The sequence below is a fragment of the Lissotriton helveticus genome, chromosome 9 (assembly GCF_964261635.1).
Source record: "Lissotriton helveticus chromosome 9, aLisHel1.1, whole genome shotgun sequence".
NCBI lineage: Eukaryota > Metazoa > Chordata > Amphibia > Caudata > Salamandridae > Lissotriton > Lissotriton helveticus.
In genome coordinates, this window is record NC_136070.1 from 269424477 (window position 1) to 269445271 (window position 20795).

The 20795-nt window shown below is 44.1% G+C and overlaps 1 protein-coding gene across 4 annotated transcripts in view; it reads left to right on the top strand.

Annotated features, from left to right (window-relative positions):
- The window catches only part of TMEM63C (transmembrane protein 63C), a 739018-nt gene that overhangs the window by 325969 nt on the left and 392254 nt on the right, over positions 1-20795 (top strand). For all 4 annotated transcript variants that reach the window (XM_078659954.1, XM_078659953.1, XM_078659951.1 and 1 more), the window contains one exon: positions 19141-19370. In XM_078659954.1, the coding sequence (XP_078516080.1) occupies positions 19173-19370 (198 nt within the window). In that variant the 5' untranslated portion in view covers positions 19141-19172. The remainder of the gene's footprint in view (positions 1-19140; positions 19371-20795) is intronic.

A 20795-nucleotide genomic window follows, 5' to 3' on the forward strand; every position in this document is an offset into this window, starting at 1 on the left:
TCGTGGCAATGGCTAAAGTGCGTACAGTGGGGGGTGTCGTTTGCGGCAATAAAAACATCGGAAAGTTTGACTCATTCATTTGTAAGAAACTAAAACGTCTATTAATTGGCTGGGGGTTCGGGGGCATTTATTTTCATAATTTAGAAGCATAATCGTAATGGTTGTAATCAGATTTCCTATATGCATACCGTACGTGTACGTCGTAAATGAGGTTTACATCAGTTATAAAAAATATAATACATTTGTACATTTGTAATCAACATTTGTAACGGGGATCCTTTCATACTGTTCGTCGAGTGAGTTCTCCTTGTCTTTTCTAGCCAAGTGTACAAAGGATCATATAAAATCTCAGAACATCAAGTTTATATCAGTGCGAAGGAACACCACGAGGTGTTCGTAAGTTCCGATTGATACCAGCGCCATTTTGGGCGGGGCCGGCTCAGTCCGGAAGCAGCATCAGGGGGAAATGTTTCCCATTACTGGCAGTTTGGACCAGAGTCCTTTTCGGCAGTTCTAGAATTCATGCTAACAGAAGGAGTGGCAATGTCATGTTTGTTTCGTTGGCGATCAAGGCAGCCGTCCCTTACCGGAAGCCTGCAAAGGCCGAAGGTTCCGCCGGGGACCTTTGTAGGATCTTCAAGGCTGTGGAGATGCTGTCGGAGATGGGGGCTCGTGCTCCAGGGGGCAAATGTTCGAGTTATGTTGCTGGTCAAAGTTACTCTAGTGGCCGGGGCCCGCCTTCCAGCGGACCCAGACGCCATTTTGAGGCCCTACAGGGGCCACTCTCGTCGAGTTTGCAAGAGTGGGAGAGATCCTTCGGAGTGAAAGGAAGAGGTCTCTGTTTTGTGAAAGCGGGACGTTCGGCTGGGGTGCAGCTGTGATGCCCCCACCTGGGGGGCGAGGGAGACTGGTTCGCATCGTCTCCTTCTCCCGGTGCACTCCAGGCCGCTCCTTTTCATCGCCCCGCATGAAGGTTTCTCCACATCCGGTGTTCCCCAAGACCTGTGCTCGGTGCTGTGGGAGTATGGCCACCATTGCACGTTCGGTGCTGCGCAAGTACTGGGGTGCCACCATGGTGTGTTCGGTGCTGTGGAAGTATTGGCACCATCGCCTGACTGGGGGTGTTCGGCGTCGGGCCGGGGGCTGGGAAACCTCCTATCGGTGGAGGTGGGAGAGGCTCGTCCGCGTCGCCTCTCCCTCCCAGCCCAACTTGGACAAATTGTTGTGGAGGTACGTGCAGGACATCCCGCCGTCCAGGGCTGCTGCGGCTGTGACGGAAGAGAAAAGGAAGAGGTGCCTCGTTCTTCTCTGGACATGTGGCGGGACTGCTTAAGTCTATCCAGGCCCGTTGCGGCTGGCCGAGGAGACATGTGGCGGAACTACCTACAACTGCCCAGGCTGCTGGCTCCTGCCTCTCCTCCGGCTCCCCCATACGTTAAGATCTCCTGACCAAGAGTTGGCGGCCAGGCCCGCCTTATATGGGTTGCCGTTGGTTGGGCGTAGCCGTAACCCTGCCCTACTTTGGAAGGTTCCAGAATGGGGGGGGCGAATGTTCTGTTTGACTTTCATTTTCTACAGTTTACCGTTATTATTCCTTGTTTGTTGTGTTAAATTAAAAGTTCAAGTTCATTAATGGTCTACGGATTTTGTTTTACCATTTCTTTCTTTTCAGGTTGCTTTTATGCTAAGTTTCTGCTAACAGAGGTTGAGTAACACGGAAACACGTGTAGAGGGATGACGCAGATTTGTACATTACATACACACAAACTCAGACGGGGGACAGTACAAGTACGACATACAAAGACCCAAGACGAATATAAAACAGTTATTGGTCATAATTATCTCTTTCCGTCTGTGAATTTGAAACGAGGCTGGGTTCCCGTCTTGACGTTGCCCGACCTAGGAGAACTTGAGCATGCCGCTGAAATTGTCCTGGCGAAATCTGTGCCATCGGGCATAATCAAACGTGGTGGTTCTGTCTGGTCTGTCTATGTAAGTCGGGTTCTTCTTTGTCTCGCGCTTTTTCTCGTACTGCCGGTCTGTCGTTCTTGTCGGCCCTTTGCCTTTACTCACGCTCAGTAGAGTCGGGCATTGGGCTTTCCAGTGTCCGACATACCTACAAAAAGCGCATTGGTTTTGCCCTAAGTCTGGTCGTCTTTTGCATAGTGTCGGGGGATAAGTTGTGGGTAGCGGTGTCCTGGGGTTGTCCTGTCGGTATATTTCTCTACTTGGTTTGTCCTCGTCTTTTCTCTGTCGTTGCATAGCCTCTCTGCGCCACATACCGAGACTGTCGAGCATAATCGGCGTTGTTTTATTATTTCGAAGGGCTATTTCTAACGTTTCTATTTTATCAAGGTCAAAGGACCCTGCCAGTGGCCACTGTTTGTCTTGACTATCTTCGGTATACCTGTGCCACAATTTATTATAGGCTATGGTGACTAATCCATAGTTTATGAACATGTCCTTATTAGGGGTGCCTTCTAGTGGAGCTATATGGTCCACCTCTAATACACGGTCCGGGCTAAACAGGCTATTAATCAGTGGGGAGAAGACAGACATGACGGCTCGTAACGAGGGACTAAAAAGTCAGCACTGCCTATCTTATCACTAGGTGCAAAGACCGGACAGAATATTTCTATTCTACGTTGTTTGCAGGCAGTGAATACCTCATGGATCAAAATAACAAAAGACCAATAAATAACAATGGGGAGAATGAGTAGGTCCGCAAAGATCTGCGTTACCTACCCTTTTCACTATCTGCAAAAAGGGTGGTCTCTTCCCTGTTTGCAGACAGGGAATCTCCAGGAAACAATAGTTTGCGAACAACAGTTCAGTTTCAAGTGATTATTGAGTGGGGGAGAAAAAATAAGCACGGCTGCTGCCCTACCTATCCTCCACTGCTTGCAAAGAGAGAGCCCGTTGTTTCTCCGTTTGTAGACAGTGAATCTCCAAATAAATAAAAAGAGCAATACTAGTATTTTTAAACAATCAAGCAATCAAGCAATTATTTCGCAACTTGTCGTGATTACACGACCTTACCCGGACCATATGGACAGTTTCTTGTCTTCCGAATCCAGCGCCCGATCGTCCTCTTTTTCTCGTATTTCTCACGGCACTCCTGATGGTCCCCAGTCAGGACCGTAGATCACTCGAGAGAGGTCTGTTCGGAACTAGTGAAGTTCGGATGATCGGCTGCCAGACGAGGGTCTATTGGGCAAGAGCTCTCCCGATCGTTGCAGTCGTTCACTCTGTCGTCGGGACCTCTCCCACTGGATCCACGAGTCGCTGATGGGCCCCACGCTTGGGACGCCAATTGTAAAAACCTGAGGCGGGTCGGGGGCAATCGATATTTGCCCGGCGGTAATGCCTCTGTGACCCTCTAGTTATTTAATCAATGAAGAGGCAGGCGCTGGAGACTGGAAAGCAGGAAACAAGGTTTTTATTCTCTCCGGAGGAGAACACAACGAAACGGACAGAAGGTATCGTTCTGAGGTGCTCTAACTGCATCCCTGAGGCCTGGCCTCTTATACACAAGTTTATGACTTTATTGTACATTACACATTCATGTTAAAGCTTTGATGTATGAAAAAGACATTCCCGGAACTCCCTTTGAGCCCGTTCCCACACACATTTACAGTCGAAGTCCCCACCCTAGTCACAACAGGTGATGAGTATCACGCAGCTGGATATTCCGCCGATTCACGGAATGTGGGGGTTTGATCGGATCTCATGGAGTGGGGGCTTTGATCAACCCGGGGATCCTTTGATGGGGGAAGCTTTCTATTGTACGGGGAGGGGCAAGGGGTGGTATCGGCAGAGCTGGGTGTCGGCCTGGGAACGGGGAAGACAAAACGGGCACACGGGGAAAAAGGGGGTTTGCAGCTAAGGGCCGGAGATCATGAAAGGGAAGCAGGGAGGTGTCGCGCTGGGAACAGGATGAGGGCCTGGGGCAGAGCAGCGCCGAAGAGGGGTTTATGACTCAAGGCAGGTGCAAGCAGGGGGTGGTCAGCGTGCAGGCTTAGTGAAGGCGAAAGGCTATGTCAGGGGCCAGCGGCATGCAAAAGGGTTCGTTCTGATCGGGGCATCTAACAAAATGGCGGGCGCGCACGACAAAAGTGTGGCATCAGGGGGAGAGGCAAGATGGCGCAGATAATGTTCACCGAAACGTACTAATTTTCAACAGATCGGCAACAATGTTGCTGGATTCAACACATTACACCGTTTTATCCATATGTGACTTGCCAGTAACGTCAACTCGTACCCAGACAACCTTGCGCTCGTCAAATGTTGAGTTTTCGTTCGGTTCAAGAGAGTGTCGACTGCATGCGGAACCATCACCGTGAGCATATTATCCATGACCAGACCTGCGGACTGTCGAATGGACGCCGCAGCTGCCGCTGTTGCTCTTAAACAACTCGGCAGAGCTCTAGCTACTGGGTCTAAGGTCGAAGAAAAATATGCGCATGGACGCTGTTTGTCGCCAAATTTTTGTGCCAGAACACTTAACGCACAACCATCCCTCTCGTGAACGTATAGTGTAAACGGCTTACTGTAATCAGGAGTACCTAACACAGGAGCCGAACACAACGCATCACGTAATTCAGAGAAACTTTTCTGACACTCTTCAGTCCATGGCAAAGGAGATGAAACGTCTTTGCATGTAAGGGCTATCAATGGTTTTGCCAATAATGAAAAATTCAGAATCCATTGTCTACAGTATGACGTAATACCTAGAAAGGCACGTACATCTCTCTGAGTTTTTGGCACAGTCATTCGGATAATCGCTGCAATTCTCTCTGGGGTCAACCTTCTCCCTTCTTTTGACAATAAGTGACCTAAGTAGGTTACTTCTTGACAACAATATTGCAGCTTGGAAGGTGACACCTTGTGATGCAAGTCACATAAATGCCGCAACAACGATACTGTAGCAGTTCTACAAATATCTTCGGTATCAGCAGCTACCAACAGGTCGTCAACATACTGAATCAAAGCTGCGCCTGCCGGTAATACAAATGAATAAGTTGACTTTTAAGGGCTTGACTGTAGATCGACGGACTCTCACAATAGCCCTGTGGTGCGCGTTTCAGTCTAAAACTGCGACCACCTAATGAGAATCCGAATAGGTCTCTGCTTTCCTCAGCGATCGGGATACTAAAGAAAGCATTCTTTAGATCGATCACCGTGAACCAGGAGGCAGAAACTGGAATCAGGGTCAACAAAGCCGTGATATCAGGGACCACGGGAAACTGTGGGATCACGATTTTATTCACTTCTCTCAAATCGATTATGAAACGGTACACAGGAGGTTTAGATGGATCAGTTCGTTTTAAAATTGGTAGCACAGGACTATTACACACATTTCCTCGTGTTTCTTCAATGACATCCTTTTTGATCAGGTCGTGAACGATCGCTAGTAGCGCCCGTTCACCCTCAATGGAGATACGATACTGTGGTATACGTGGCAATCGCACATTTGGTTTTAGCTTGATCACATAAGGTGGGATGTCCAAGAGACCCACATCATTGGGACCTGTGGCCCATAGAGAGGCAGGAAGGGAGCTCAATTCTGGCGAGAATTTATCGATCCACAAGTACATCGGAGAGATTACTCTCCGACCTAATGTAAGCTCCACTCCTTCAGGAGAGCAATACAAAGTCGCATATAACCGTTTTAACAAATCCAAGCCCAAAAGATTCTCACCACAACCAGTAGATAGAATCAATGGAGCCTCCAGCTCACGAGGGCCAAACGTAAGGGGCAAAGGGCTAGAGACAGGATTGCTAACAGGGGCGCCAGAGAATCCAACGGAAACATTCGTCAAGCCAGACAAAGGTGCGCCAGGGAGTTTCGAATGCATGATGGAACTTTTCGTCGCACCAGTGTCTAACAGAAAAGGCTCAACTACGCCAGATGTAGCAACTGCGACGTAAGGCCCACTCTGATCAACCGGAACTGATACTACTCCCTCTCTCTGTCGGTGGCTGTCCTAGTAACGGTCGTTTACAACAGTCTCATGTTCAACGTAATAGTCGTCCGCATAATACTGTGCTGATTTATCGGACCTTACATTTCGCTGGTCAAAACAATTATTCGCGTCCGAGGACGTATTAGGGCGCTCAGTCTGATTTTGAGAGATACCGCGGCCTCTACCTCGAGATGCTTGCTGAGGACCACCACGACCCCCTCGTGCCGATACACCGTTAAGGCGGTCACGCAAAGCCGGACAATCATATTTTATATGTCCCTCTCTTCTACAATATGCACATTGATTATACCCAAGCATAGATCTAAAGTCAGAGGAGTCAGAACGTGGCTGCATTCTGGAGGATTGCGATTGTGGTCTATATTGTAGTTGCGACTCATTGTGATTTGAACACGGAGGATACGCTTGCTGCAATAAAACCTTCGCTTTGAGCTCCTTCGTTTTCTTATCTGCACGATCACTTTCTTCCTTTTCCCTATTCTCATAATATTGAGCCGTCGCTAATATCTGTGCAGTGGTTGAAACAGCCCATGCACTTTCTGAATTTTTTAATTTGTTGCATAGTTCAGGTAACAAATTCAACACAAATTTATCAACAAACAACCGTTGGCCTCCCTCAGTGCCCATATCCTGACCACTATGATCGACAAATGCCTCTTCGAATCTAGTAAAGAAATCAGAGACACTCTCGTCCTTCTTCTGCTTACAAGCTGCTAATTTATCCCAGTTTACCCTCATCGCCGGCATAAGCGTTTTCATGAGCGTAATTATTTTCTGTGGCAGATCCGTAATTAACTGCTCAGGCTTAGCCCCACCAACTTGTCGACCATCAGCCGCTATTAATGCAGCCCAATCACCGCCTAACTCATTCGCATGATTTTCTTGGCGAATTTTCGCCCAAACCGGTTGTGGTACAACATTACCGAACAGCATGTCGATGTCGGCAAGGTTCATAATAGTAGCATCTACCAATTGAGACAACTCCTTATAATAACCCGCCGGATTCTTGCGTGGATCAGGCAAGGACTGTTTGACCTGCAAGACTTCTGATTGCTTCCATGGGAGGTGTATCCAAACTCTTTGGAAATGTGGAAGAACCGGAGGAGCAGCAGCAGCATTACCGGGCATCCATACTGGCGGAACCTCCCTCATAGGATACTGACCAGGAGCCGCTTTCCAAGTTTCGAAGTCATCATCAAACGACACTCGAGAAGGCAGTGTGGATCTATGGGCTAACAATTGCTCTAAGGCACGTCGTACATCTCCACCTACGATCATACCATTCGAAAATTGACCCTGAAGTTCAATCATATCGGGCGGTACGTTATCTAAATCGTCATTATACCATTGTTCCCTCAAAAAGTTACACATTTCTTCGAACACGAATCTCTGCGTAGGCTCATTAAACTGAGAAAACGTCTCGAAAACCATGCGTGGAGGGTAGTTAGCAGGATGTCTTATCCACCTACGAGCCATATTCACTAATGTTGCACTCTCCCTTCCACCAGGGATTTGACTTCGTCTCTGGGAAGTTTCGGAAACACTGGATGGTAGTATTGATCCGGATAGTGGGGAATAGAGCGTAGCAACAGTATTGGGGATACGGGTACGAACGGAAGGAGAAGAAGGAAAAAGAGCAGGAGTGATAATATTAGAAGTGAACGTAGGCACAGCGGAAACAGACAAGACAGTCGGGGTAGCAGAAACTGGAGTTTGAGGAGGCACAGGCAAAGGAGCAGTAGGAATAGAAACAGGTGGTGGGACAGACGTAGGACCAACAACGGGCTGACCAGCAGCCGTCGGAACAACAGGAGGGACAGCAGGAGGAACTACAGGAGGAACTACAGGAGCCGTAGCACCCTGTGCATAAGGAGGTGGTGATTTCATCAAATACGCTAACAGAGGATCCTCTTTTGAATCCTCTTCTTTCTTATCAAGACTAGTTGGTAAAACTGGATAACATTTGTCTATCCTCATGTGATGTAGTCTAGTGGAAACTTCTATTTCTTTTTCTTCTTTATCTCGCTGACATTGTTGTACAACTTGCATTATCGGGACGATACCTTCTCTTCGATTCTTTTTAAGCTGTTTGATTTCTTTCTGCTTGGCCTCTTTACGCCACAACCGAAAGGAATCAAACATAGCTGGCCTAGCTTTCTTTTTAAACAATTTAGCTTCAAGATTATCTAAAATCGTAAGATCAAAACTTCCATGTGGTGGCCAACTAAGGACACCATCTTTTTTCGTGTAACGGACCCAATATTCATTGTAAATAATAGGGCCCACACCATGTCGACTATAGAGCTCATATATCGGAGTTCCAACTGGAGGTATCGGACACGAGTCCTCCAACCGGGAATCCTTGTAGCAACATTTAAAGAAACCAAGAAAACCACTATGGCTAGGCATCATGCACACTAACCTAGTATCAAACTTCAAGGGTTACCAAAGTACTAAATCTTCGTGAAAGACAAAACCCTCAGTTTTTGGCAATTGCAACTGTCAAATAACTAAGAACCAACAACTAAGGACCACAAATGCAATGGAACCATGCATACAACTAAGCTTCAACAAGCTGCAACAACAACTAAGGACTGGGAGCGACCCACAAATACTTAACTGAGAGCTCAATGGCGTCACCAGGAAGGCCCGTCTATCGTCTCGCTTGTACGAAAGGTCTACGCCAGGCGCCGAAAACAGGTCGACAGTCAGGGCATCAGTCCGTCGCAGCCGTCAGGAGGCGGTAATCTTCGCGGGAAAAATCTTCGGACCACTTATTTCGACAACAGGATCGATGAAGCGGGGTGCACCTTTTCCTCGGAGATTTCACACGAAGTTCCTCACAATCGTCAGGCTTTGGACCGGTACCGCTGATGTCGCCCCACGTTGGGCGCCAACTGAAGGACTGGACTATTTAAGGCCCAGCGGTGCCAGGGAACAACACCTAAAACCTTCGTGGGATACCTGTTCTGGCGCACTAAAGACAGAGACACGGGAGACTTCCTTCGGCGTCAAAGATCAGCGTTTATTACTGCAGGGAGGCAAAAGTCACAAGAAGTACAACAGCGTGTAGGTTCTGAGAGTCTGCTTCAAATTGCATATGTGGGTCGCTCTCTTTTATACAAGATTTTGTCCTTGCACAACATGTAAACAAAAGGTTACAACTCAGTTCCCACAGTAAATTTCAAAAGGATCGCTTTCATGTATTCAGAACCCCGAAACGTAATTACAGTAACATCGCCGGTCCCCAACTGTAAAAGCACATCTTCTCACCGCTAGGCACATTCCACTCTAGTTGTAAATGAGCAAGAGAAAGAGACAAGAACAGCTGCAAGGAAGACAGACATTCGTAAAGAAAAGAAGGTGAGGGTAATATCGGAAGCATGATCGTAGGATCAAAGAGCTGGATCCCAGCACGTCCTAGGCTGAAATAATAGACCGGCACGGCAAGATTACCCTCATGCGGAGCCATCTGCCTCTGCAGTGTCATTCCCCCGGTCATAAAAAGACGCATGAAAGGAATATGCATCTTCCGTAAGGCTTGGGAACTAAAGGGTCACGGGGCGGACAGTTGCCTGTTCGCTGACTACGTGAGGGCAAGAAACAAAATGGATGCCGTATCTAAAATGGAACCCAAGGGTCCAGATGTAGAAACACGTAAATAAGGCGAACCCCGCCAAGTAGTGTAGCGAAAACGCGTACACGTACTGAACTCGTTATTTACGGTTCGTAGATACCAAACTTGCCCATATTCGATCATGCCCAAAACACCGTAACAATTCTCACGGAACCTCAAGCTAAATACTTGTATGCAAATATTTTTATACATGCATGCTTTTAAAAGTTGCCTTTCGACACTGAGGAATTTTCTCTCATCTCTTCGCAATAATTTGATGAAATCTCCCTGTACCGACACGCTTGTAGGGTGTTATGGATAACTACCTCTCTAGGCTGTCAGAATCAAGCCCAAGGTTTCACAGAAGCTTCCAGACCGCTCCAACGGCCTGAAGTAGACACCATTATTTACTTCCGGATGAATTCCACTTTTATCCTGAAGTTACAAATTCCTACCTTAAGAATTTCCATTAATCAATGTTTTCCTTGTACGGGCTCGTTAAGTAATGCGTGATTTCACCCAAAGCGCACGGGGCAGAAGTTTAAAAACATACTCAAATAAGTCGTTTTTGAAGTACAGAATTTTCTGGCACTACTTTCCAAACTGGAGCTCAAGCAAGAAACCCAGCATGTAGTTACCAAATACTAGACCCCATATCCATCAATTTATTAAGCAAAGCTCTTGACCAGTCAGCTACTGATAATGTCCTGTGTACTTTGGCACTTCCAACATTAACCCTCACCTTGAACTTCCTGACAGTAGCCCACTCAAAAGAACATTTTCCAGCCAAGGTTCATCAGCATGCTCTTTATAAAAGTATTTAAAAAAGATAAGTGCATGTACATATTCTTGTAGATCCCAAGGCTTTTCATCAGTGCCATAACTTTACCAATAAATAATACACCTTCACTCTTAACAAATGATCTTGACTTTAAATTTCTCTTCTACCTAATTTTATGTGCATTGTCGGAGGTTTTTTCTAACACCCTCCGCACGATCCTTTAATAGTGAGCTATGAGACCTTGAATGGACTTTTAAACCTTAAGATAGCTTTAATTGGACAGTTAGAATACTGATAATCTTTATGACTGATCAATTATGGTTCTAGATAGCATGGCTGCAATGTTCTATGAGCCTTTAACCATAAGTGTTGTGATGACAACCGAACACTACTGTTTACCTTGTATCTCGCCCCTTCAAATCTCCTTTTTTTCACCCCGTCTTTTATAAATTATTTTGGACTTTTCCAAATTATTCAGTGTTTTCCCCGACTCTCCAGCTACTTTTGAGTTTTATTTTCTTCAGCTGGTATTACTGTGTTCTCCGGACTTTAACATCTACCATAGTTTAAGCAAATTTAAATACGTCCAATAGAGACATTTACTGCAATATTGTATGTGAGTTGAGTTGCCCATAAAAACTCTAACCAATCCTGTACTTGATTTAATAGATACAAATGTAGATATAGACTTTCAGTCTGACCATCAATTTATGGGTGAAAACTAGTTGAATATCTTAATTCTATTAAAAGCCTTTCAGTGAAATGTTTCAAAAATTTAGATTAGAAAATTAGATCCACCTTCTGATATCATTGGTATTCCATGTATTCGCACAATAAGCTGTACGAATAAGGTTGATAATGGTCTTGTTTCAGCAGCCCTTTCAGAGTTGTAGTGTTAGATCTGGGGGTCTCTAGTTGGCAGAAGTAGGTACCAATGGCCAAATAGGGACCCTTGCTTCTAGTCATGGTAAGGGGGATACACTCATTAGATAATCCCTGCTCCCCCCTTGGTAGCCTGCAACGAGCAGACAGGCTTATTAAAGGCAATGTGTAAAGTATTTGTACCAACACTCACAGTAACGCAGTGAAAACACCACAAATGGACTCCACACCAGTTTAGGAAAATAAAGTATCTTTATCTATTTTACCTACACAAGACCAAAACGACAAAAATCCAACATACAAAGTTCAAGAATATGATTTTAAAAGAGTTCTAGGGTTTGCGTCAAAATAATCGACAGTTGCGTCACGTTTAGCCCAAAGTACCTGTAGATGTGACAAAAGTTCCAAATGGAAGCTGCAGCGTTTAAAAACAAGCGATGCGTCACTCCTGAGACCCTGGGGAGGCGAAAGACAGCCCCGCTGGATGCAGCGGGCGTGTTGCGACGAATCCGGTCTGTATGGGGAGGGATGCGATACCTTGTATGGATTCGGGTGCGCAGGTTCGGTAGGAAGCGTCTCGCACAGGTACGATGCGGCGATCTTCGGGACGGCGACGATCTCCGGTGCGGTGGCGATGCGCGGCGCAGCGTCGATATTCTCCTCTCGCGGCCCCTCGATGCAATGGCTCTGCGACGACGTTCGCAGCGACGTGATGCGGTCGGCAAGCAAGCGGTGCGGCGATTTCACCCAGCGATGACAGGCGCTGCGACGATCTCGATCCTCGTGGCGGCGGGAATTTCCTCACACTGTCGGGGATGCGCTCCGCAAGCGAACGATGCGTGAAAATTGCAGATTGTCTTTGTTTCTCCTTGTCCAGCTTCCCAAACAGCAGGCCACAACTCCCAGAGGCCCCTCAGTCGGATTCAGCACTCTAGGAAGGGCAGAACTCTCTCAGCAGAGTTCACGGGGGAAGCTGGGGGTGAAGTCATTTTGTTCCTGGGACTTCTTAATAGGAGGCCAGCTCTCTTCAGGTCCTTGGAGATCTCTTTAAGCAAGGGGACAAAGCAACAACACAGTCCTTCCCCTCTCCTTGGCAGCAAAGCAACTGCAGGTCAGCCCACCAAGCCACAGCAGGACAGTCCTTCCTCGTCAGTCTTTCAGCTTTCTCCTTGGCAGAGGTTCCTTCTTGATTCTAGGATGATCTAATTTTCTGTTGTATGGGTAGCCCTTTTTATACCAGTCTTTCCTTTGTTCACTAGAGGAAGAGAGGCCTTGGCTTGGTCAGAACCATTTCAGGTCAGTTCCTGAGCACTTTGTTTTTCTGTCTTCTCCTTTCCATTCAGAGAGACGGGCAGGGTCGTCAGCCGCCCAGCAGGAGGTGGAGCCAGCATTGTGGAAGGCAGGCACAGCCCTATTCAGGCTCAGGTGCTATCCCCTCCCACCACTCTGGATGCAGATGGAGCTATTCAGCCCAGGGATGACCCACTCAGCCTCTGGGAGCCACCCAGACCCTGCCACTCAGAAACCAGACAGTCAATTCACAAACAGGCCAAGGCACACAGAAAGGTCAGGCAAGAGAACAGCCACTTTCAAAAAGTGCTGTTCTAAAACACAGGATTTAAACAACATCTTTCCTAAAAGATGTGTTATTAAATTCTGAGTTCAGGGATACCAGACTTTTATGTCCTATCTTGCTCCTATGGGAAGATACGCAGGTAACCATTATACACAGCATTCCCCACGGGCATATAGCCTTTCAATAGTGAAAAACGAAAATGGCTGCAATTCACTACCAGAGCATGTCACCCACATTAGTACATGCTCTACCTTTCACATACACTGCACCCTGCTCAAGGGGGTACATTGGACCTTCCATAGGGGTGTCCAATGTGTACAGAAAGGGAAGCGTTAGGCCTGGTCAGTGCGGACACTGGCCAGGTTGACATGGCAGTCCACAGACTGCGCACAGGCACTGCAGTGGCAGGCCTGAGACACCATTTTAGGGCTACTTATGTGGGTGGCACAATCAGTGCTGCAGGCCCACTAGTAGCATTTGAATCACCAGCCCTGGCACACTCAGTGCACTTTACAAGGGACTTCCTGGTGACACAAATATGCCAATCATGGATAACCAATCACAATAACAATTTACCTAGGTAGCACTTGCATTTTGACACTGACCAGCAGTGGCAAAGTGCCCAAAGCATCTAAACCAGCAAAAACAAAATCCAGCACAGCGTAAAAAATACAGGAGATAGAGGCAAAAAGACAGGGGAACCACGCCAAAGATGCCAAGTCTAACATGTAGTAATTAATCTTTCTAAATATGTCAACAAATTCTGAAATTGTATTGCAAACTTTACAGTTGTTATGATTTACATTGTTATGATTTGCCAAGGCCTTAGTGCTGTTAAGGATTGCAGCTAACCCTATGGAGCTCGCCTAGAGGATTTAACTCTTGTACAGGTCGTACAGTTTCTCTCATACTCTTTTACATCCTTACTAATTCTATGCCACTGAAAAAGTCTGTGGACTAACTCCTTAGCCTTCATTATATCTTTATTCCCACTAATAGGTTATCATGACATTGTTGTAAAATGTTCTATAGTGGGCACACACAAAGTATTTCCATAAGGGAACTCATCTCATATTTCAATACTGAGCTTTTTCTAATTTCCCATACCAGAGTTTTCCTAATTGTTCTTATAAGTTCTTTCTCTAGCCCTACCACTAATGCTGAAGCAACTATATTTGCGTTTTTTAAGAATTGTTTGCTCAGAAATCTGTTGTCTCTTTTCTTCAGTATGTAACCATGGTAAAGCATCATCTTTTCTACTTTTATTCCCAGGCTATAAGTTATTTTAAAATTGTGATCTGCAAAAACAATGACCAATTTAACAATCTGGATGTTAATGTTTTGGTAAATTATACAAATTGTATATTTCTATGATCCATTTACAATGACTACATGTTGAAGCCCCTGCAAATTGTGTCTCCAATCCTCGATCTTTGACTGCTAAACATTTTTTCCCATTATGGATCATTTCGCTCAACCAATGTTAATCTTCTAGATCAATTGGCCACTAGATGGAGTTGACATGTAGTCTTATGTCTTTGTGGCGAGACTAAACCTATCTCTTAATGTGAGGCTTCAACCTCCACCATAGAATGGTTTTGAAGGATTATCATGCACCAAATTTGGGGATGTATTGAAGGCTTTTTGAGAAAAAGATAAGAAATAGAGGCCTAACCAGCCTCCACTGATATTGCAATTGTACCCCTCTCCTCAATAATTTAGTAATTTGAATGATCTTTTGTGAGAACCTTTGAATAAATATTCAATAGGAGTTTGCACACCCCAAAAAGACTTGAATTTCCTTTACATTGGAAGGGGAAGGTCAAATCGCCACTGCCTGCACTTTTCTTGTATCCGTTGCAATCTCTTCTGGTGTGAGGATAAAACCAAGGAGCAAAACAGTTTTTACATGATAAAATACACTTTTCTAATTTAGCACCTCATAATCTTTCTATTATCTTTTATGTGTTGTTCATACTCCTCTTCTGAATCTCGCAACATTAGAATGCTATCTATGTACACGACAGCAAATGTATCAATACACTCTTTAAGAACAACATTAATAAAAAATGAAAGGGCACTTGTGCATTACACAATCCATACCTCTTAACCTCCTACTTTCCAAACTTACTTGTAAATGCTGTCTTCCCTCACTCCAGCTAGTTAGTATGCCCCTCTTAAATCTAAATTGATGTAAATGTATACCTTTTTACTTGATCCAGCAATACCAAATTCAATGGAAAAGGGTATTGGTTTTAAATCTTTAATCTGTTTATTGCAGTTTAATCTACATAGATTCTAAGTTCTGCTCCTTTTTTTAACAAAAAGAGATGAGAAGTCACAGGAGATTGAGATGGCCTGGTAAACACATTTGCCACGTGCTGATCCCGATATGTCTTCAAATCAGTATTTTTTTCTGTCAGTGCATATATCCTGCTCCAGGGTAGTATTACCTCAATTTCCCAACCTCGGTTTTACTAAACTCATCTTGACCACCCACATATTGTTGAGGTAACTCCATCACTTCTGTGACACAAATTGAATACCCCAAAGTTAACTGAGCTGCCCGTGAAACAGCCCTTCCTATTTGGCATTCCTTAAAACAATGTTCTAGACTATACTTTGCGTTCCGTGAAACTTCTCTTACTTCACTCTACTATAGGGTTATGTTCCGTGAGCCATGGTAAACCCAAGACTAACTGAAACTGTGGTGCATGAATCACATGAAATTGGATAAGATCTCTGAACGTGATACGGTTTTATTTACACCAGTTGTGTATGTTCCATTATTAGCCTAGAACACACATTTGTGCAATCTACAGCTCTATTTGGTTTGCATATGTTTTCTTAATGGATCTCAACCTGATTGACCTAGTATATTTTGTATCCCTATAATTTATCATTAGACACTTTAGAAATCTCACACCCTCTGAACTTAGAATCCGTATTTAAAATTAAATTTTGTGTTGAGGAATGTATTATACTACCGACCAAATGTTTTGCTGGAGTTGATTTGACTTCCTGACACATCTGGACAACTCCCTGTATTGATGGTGTATTCCCAGTTGTGGCAGAGAGGTCTGCAAAGTATCTACCCCACGGCTGGAAGATGCAGTCATGTTGTTGAAAATGTTGCCTCTCATGGCGGGCCTGGAATACGAAATGGATATAACTCTAGTGTCCGGTACCTATAGTCTACAGAAGTAGCCAGCAGAAATTAACTTAAGACAATTGCTGCAGTGCCGTATCTCATCTCTTGACAAATTATCCCTGAGCTGAAGCACTAGTAGGGTCTTTCTCTTATCTACCTCTATCACCTGTTAAAACCTGAGCCTAGAGGTAGGTGAGCCATGAAATTTGAATGCAGAGCTGAGCCAGTGGTCTGGCTTGGCTACAAGAGCCTGTGCATGAACGAGCCATGAAAATATTTTGCATGTAGATCATGCAACATACTTTATGTACAAAAGGTTTGCATGATAAAGTCTCTTCAAAATTCAAAAAAGTATCTATCTTAACATGATCAAAAGTGATATATTTAAAACATGAACAAAGAAACATTCAGGTCCTACTCTGACGACAATGCCATTAGTGAACTGAGAGGTGAGTTATTGGCCATGTTCACCCAATATGTGGCCTAGATTCTAACTACATTATAGTTTATTAAATTAAACAGAAGTTTTTTTTGTGCAGGTTTATGTACTACACATGTATTTAAAAATACTCTCATATGTGATAATAGAGAAAAAGGGTGCTCAGTTACATCCTCTCTATACCCCCCTTTATCCTTTTCAATCCAACTAACAGACCTTGCACGTCCACTGCTCAAATTAACTCAAATTTCGCTAAACCGCTTCACCACTAATCCTTTTTAGTTCTAGAGTAGCATGCTACTCACCTGAAAGCACTTCAACACCTCGTCAGGGGTAGTAAGCGCTATAAAGATACAATACAATAAAATATTGGCCAAGGATCACACAATTCGGTGAAGCTGAGATTGACCTCAGATTTTCCAGTCCCACGTTGTGCAATGTAGCCACTAAATGGGTATCTTTTTTTCTTTCGTTTCCATCAAAGGTTACTTCTTTGTCTTTAATTGTTTGTGCATTAGGTTACAGCATGGGTAAAAGACAGTAGCATGTTGAAAGTTTGTCTCGTTTCGGGCCTGAGGCCCAAGAGGACATCCTGCTGAGCCAGATTAAGGCATCTGCCTTTAACCTGGCTCAAGTGGTGTGGCCTCCTAAAACTAACACACGGTTTCATGGTAGGTCCCGAATGCCTCTGACAGCCTGAACAGGACTCCGTTATTACTTCTTGCCTAAAACTCTTTATCCTGAAATAAGTCTGATACGAAGTTCTACCTTAAGAATATCTCTGATTAATTTAAAAATAAAAATAAACTTGACCAGTGAGTAATGTGTAGTTCCACCCAAATTCCTAAACCTACTCAGATAACCGTCTTGAAGTGCAGCGTTCTCAGGCACTTCATTCCAATCTGGAACGTCTCAGACTCGTTCTAAACTCACAGCATATAATTACAAAACACTCGACTGCATACCCAGCAGCCTGTTGTGCCATGCTTTTGACCAGTTACCCACTGACCATGTCCTATGCACGTGGCACTACTGATATCTACCCTGAACTTGCACTTCTGGCAGTTGGTGGTATTTTAATACTGGCAGTGGCTCTAGTAGAAGGAACTTTGCTTTTGAGTGCATGTGCCCAGCTGTGCGTTATCGAGTATGGATGGACAGGTTGTCATCCTGTGAGCGGAAGCAGTGCTCAGCGCTGAATGAGCCATCCATTTGTTTCAGTAACCAGAGGAACAGGTGCATATTAATGTTTATATAAATCAGACACGTTGCTAATAAGCACATGCATATTATGTTCCCATTCATCTCCCTGGAGGTTAGGATGGAATAGTGTTATCTTTTGATACGTTCATTTTAGGGCTTTAAAGACACACAGAGCTTTCCAGCTCTTTCTAAAGAGAAGCTTGCTTCAGTTAATCAGGTTTTCGTGCATTTTTATCCCAAACTTTTAAATAGCGATATAAAATTAGGAGCCCATAAATCGAATGCCTCCTTAGATTATAGAGGGTTGAAAATCACTTCAAGCATCCGACAAACTCTTCCTATTGTCATTAACATTCTTTTACAGAGCAAAACCAAATTTATGTTAAAAATGGTCATCAATTGTTTAGTGTAGGGTGCAACAGGTATCTCTGCATGGTCTTCAGACTACTGGTCTGCACAATGTTCAGATGGCACTTTGTCCAACTGCACCATCTCTAGAGGAGCATTCTCATGGTCCCCAGGCAGCTTGACCCTAGGTTGGGCTGATATGAAGGTGGCCATTCCCGATTGTTTCTCAAATAATGAATTATGTAGATGATAGGCTGACTACTTGATGTCTTCAATAATAGATTTACGTCTGTGGTGATGGAGTTACCCATGGTTGTTTCAACATGACAGAACCATCTTTATTCAATTGTCTTATCTTTGAGAACTCTTTAACTGGCCTGTAAGCGTTCCTTCTCCTTACTCATCACCTGCGTCTCTCCCTCTGCTGTCTGTGTCCAGAGCCCAGTAAGGGACTCAGATGCTTGAACTTTAAAAAAACGTAAAGGCGTACCACCTCTTCGGCATTGGATTTTCTGACCGCCTTTCTCTAATGGTTGTAGCACGCATGGCTGAGCTTCTTGGAGCATCCTGCCCATTGCCATGCCTAGTAAACTAAGATGATCAGCCTAAGTGTGCAAAAATATACACCAGAAATTATAACTCTAGCTTTTATATGTTGATATACATGATTTGACAAATGCTGCATGTTGTAGGGAGCAGATGGGGTAATTCAATCCCTAACGCCGCAGCTTTCGGTTTTCTGGGTACTTGAGTCTAGAAGGTTGTCCTAAAAAAACTGATGTTAAGGGCTTAGGGAATAGCCTGGGGAGTTAACCTATGGTAAGCACAGCATCCTCCAGAGCTCCCAGCACAAAGTAACTGGACTACACCGCTGTCAATGTTTTCCATCGACAAAGAGTTCTCTCCAATTAATGAGGAACACTTCGTGTGCTTTCTTTACCTCCTCCTAACCACTTTAACTTCCGGACCATATCTTGTTGCGTATCATAGGGCTCTGATGTCAGGATAGCATTACATGGTGCTTTATTGCAGCTCCATCAATTGGGATTATAGTCTAACCAAAGGAAGCCAGTATTTTTGATCGCTGAGTCATTGTCTGTGTTTGAGAGCTCTCTTCCTTTATCTATGACAAATATAATCCCTTTGCTTTTCCCTCACAGAGTGAAAGCCCGCGTGGCCTGGCAGCCGTGGGATGGATGACCGCGTGTACTTTCCAGAGGCAAGTTCAAGTGGCCACCCTATCTCCTGGGACATGTTCAACTTTGCCGCTAGCTCTGGAAACATCACTGAAGAGCAATGCTACAGCGCTCGATCACACAGCACCGTTTTGCAGGGGCTGCCTTTCGGGGGCATTCCCACCGTACTGGCTATAAACTTCGTCCTTTGGCTGGTAAGAGGAAGTGGCAATGCTTGTTATATATTTTTTTCCGCTCAAATCCTAGAATGGTTTCATTACACAATTTACCTTAATAATTTTGTCTTTGAAAGGTCTGCCTAATTCTATGCCTAAAGAAGGATATGTTGGTGCTCTTAAAAATAATATTCATGGAAGCCTTGTCTCAATGTATTTAATGTATCGTACATTGAAAGCTTCACTGTACCCTGACATATTCATGTTTGACCCAGAAATTCGGAAGTCAGTGATGCATGCTCGTCTCCACTTTACTGATTTTGGTAAATTTGTATGTGACCAATTTGATATGCTACCAGAATACTTATTGTGAAATATCGTGTTACAAAAATATTGTAGCCAGAATATTCACTACAAACATATTGTGAAGGGAAGCATTTAAAGGCAAGTATGTTTTTACTAAACTTAACTGCACATCTATGTACTTTGATATTCATATTTTCAATATACATAGGTGTTGAGCTAAAAATTAGTAAATGTATACATGACTACATACATCAATTTCACAATCTCTTGGCAGTCAGTATTCTGGCGGGAATATATCTGTGGCACAATGATTTTGTTCTCGATATTCCGATATACACCCGATAACTCTGATGAAGAAGCAACTAAAGAAATATGAGGTTGACTAGACTAACAAAATCTACATTTGATTCTTATAAGTTTTAGGACCATTTTAGCTTTCTGTATACACTTTACCATCAAAGACATACTGCTGAAATATTGCCAGAAAGCAAATATTTCTTTAAAATATCTTTAAGGAAGGATTTCCTAAATATTACACTTAGAAATTTGAGCGTTTACTTAGTCATAAATTAACATGACTGCCTTTCTTTTTTTTCAAATTAATGACCAGGCAAGATTTTTTTCTCTCCCTATCCCTCACCTTGTTCATTGTGGTCCTGTCACTGGTTTTGTGGTTGCTGTTGATTTCTGCCCCGCCCTTTGCGACTGCCACTACCTAATGTCACTAATGTGGTGAGAGAAGCACAGGGCTACATGAAGATAAATAGAAAAACGAGATTCAATTTGTGAAATTATCGCGGTTTGATGTCTTGAGTCTTTTGATCTTATACCTTAAAGCAGATGTCTCCAACCTTACCAGCAATAAGAGCTACTTGCGTTCAATGAAAATCATCTTGAGCTACTAATATTAGTGTTGTAATAGTGACCACATCAGACAATATTATGTTCATTGCCACCATATGCTCGATTCCCAGCAGTGGTCATCTTAATGCATCAGGCACAGTTGCCAGTTGTAATGTAAAAAAGACAAAATTATAATATTAGTAATAAGTATCCTCTACGCCACATGATTTCACTCACATGTCAGCTATAATTATATTTCGAAAACTCAGCTGTTTTTCTCCAAAGATCACTTTATGATTCCTGAAAATATACACA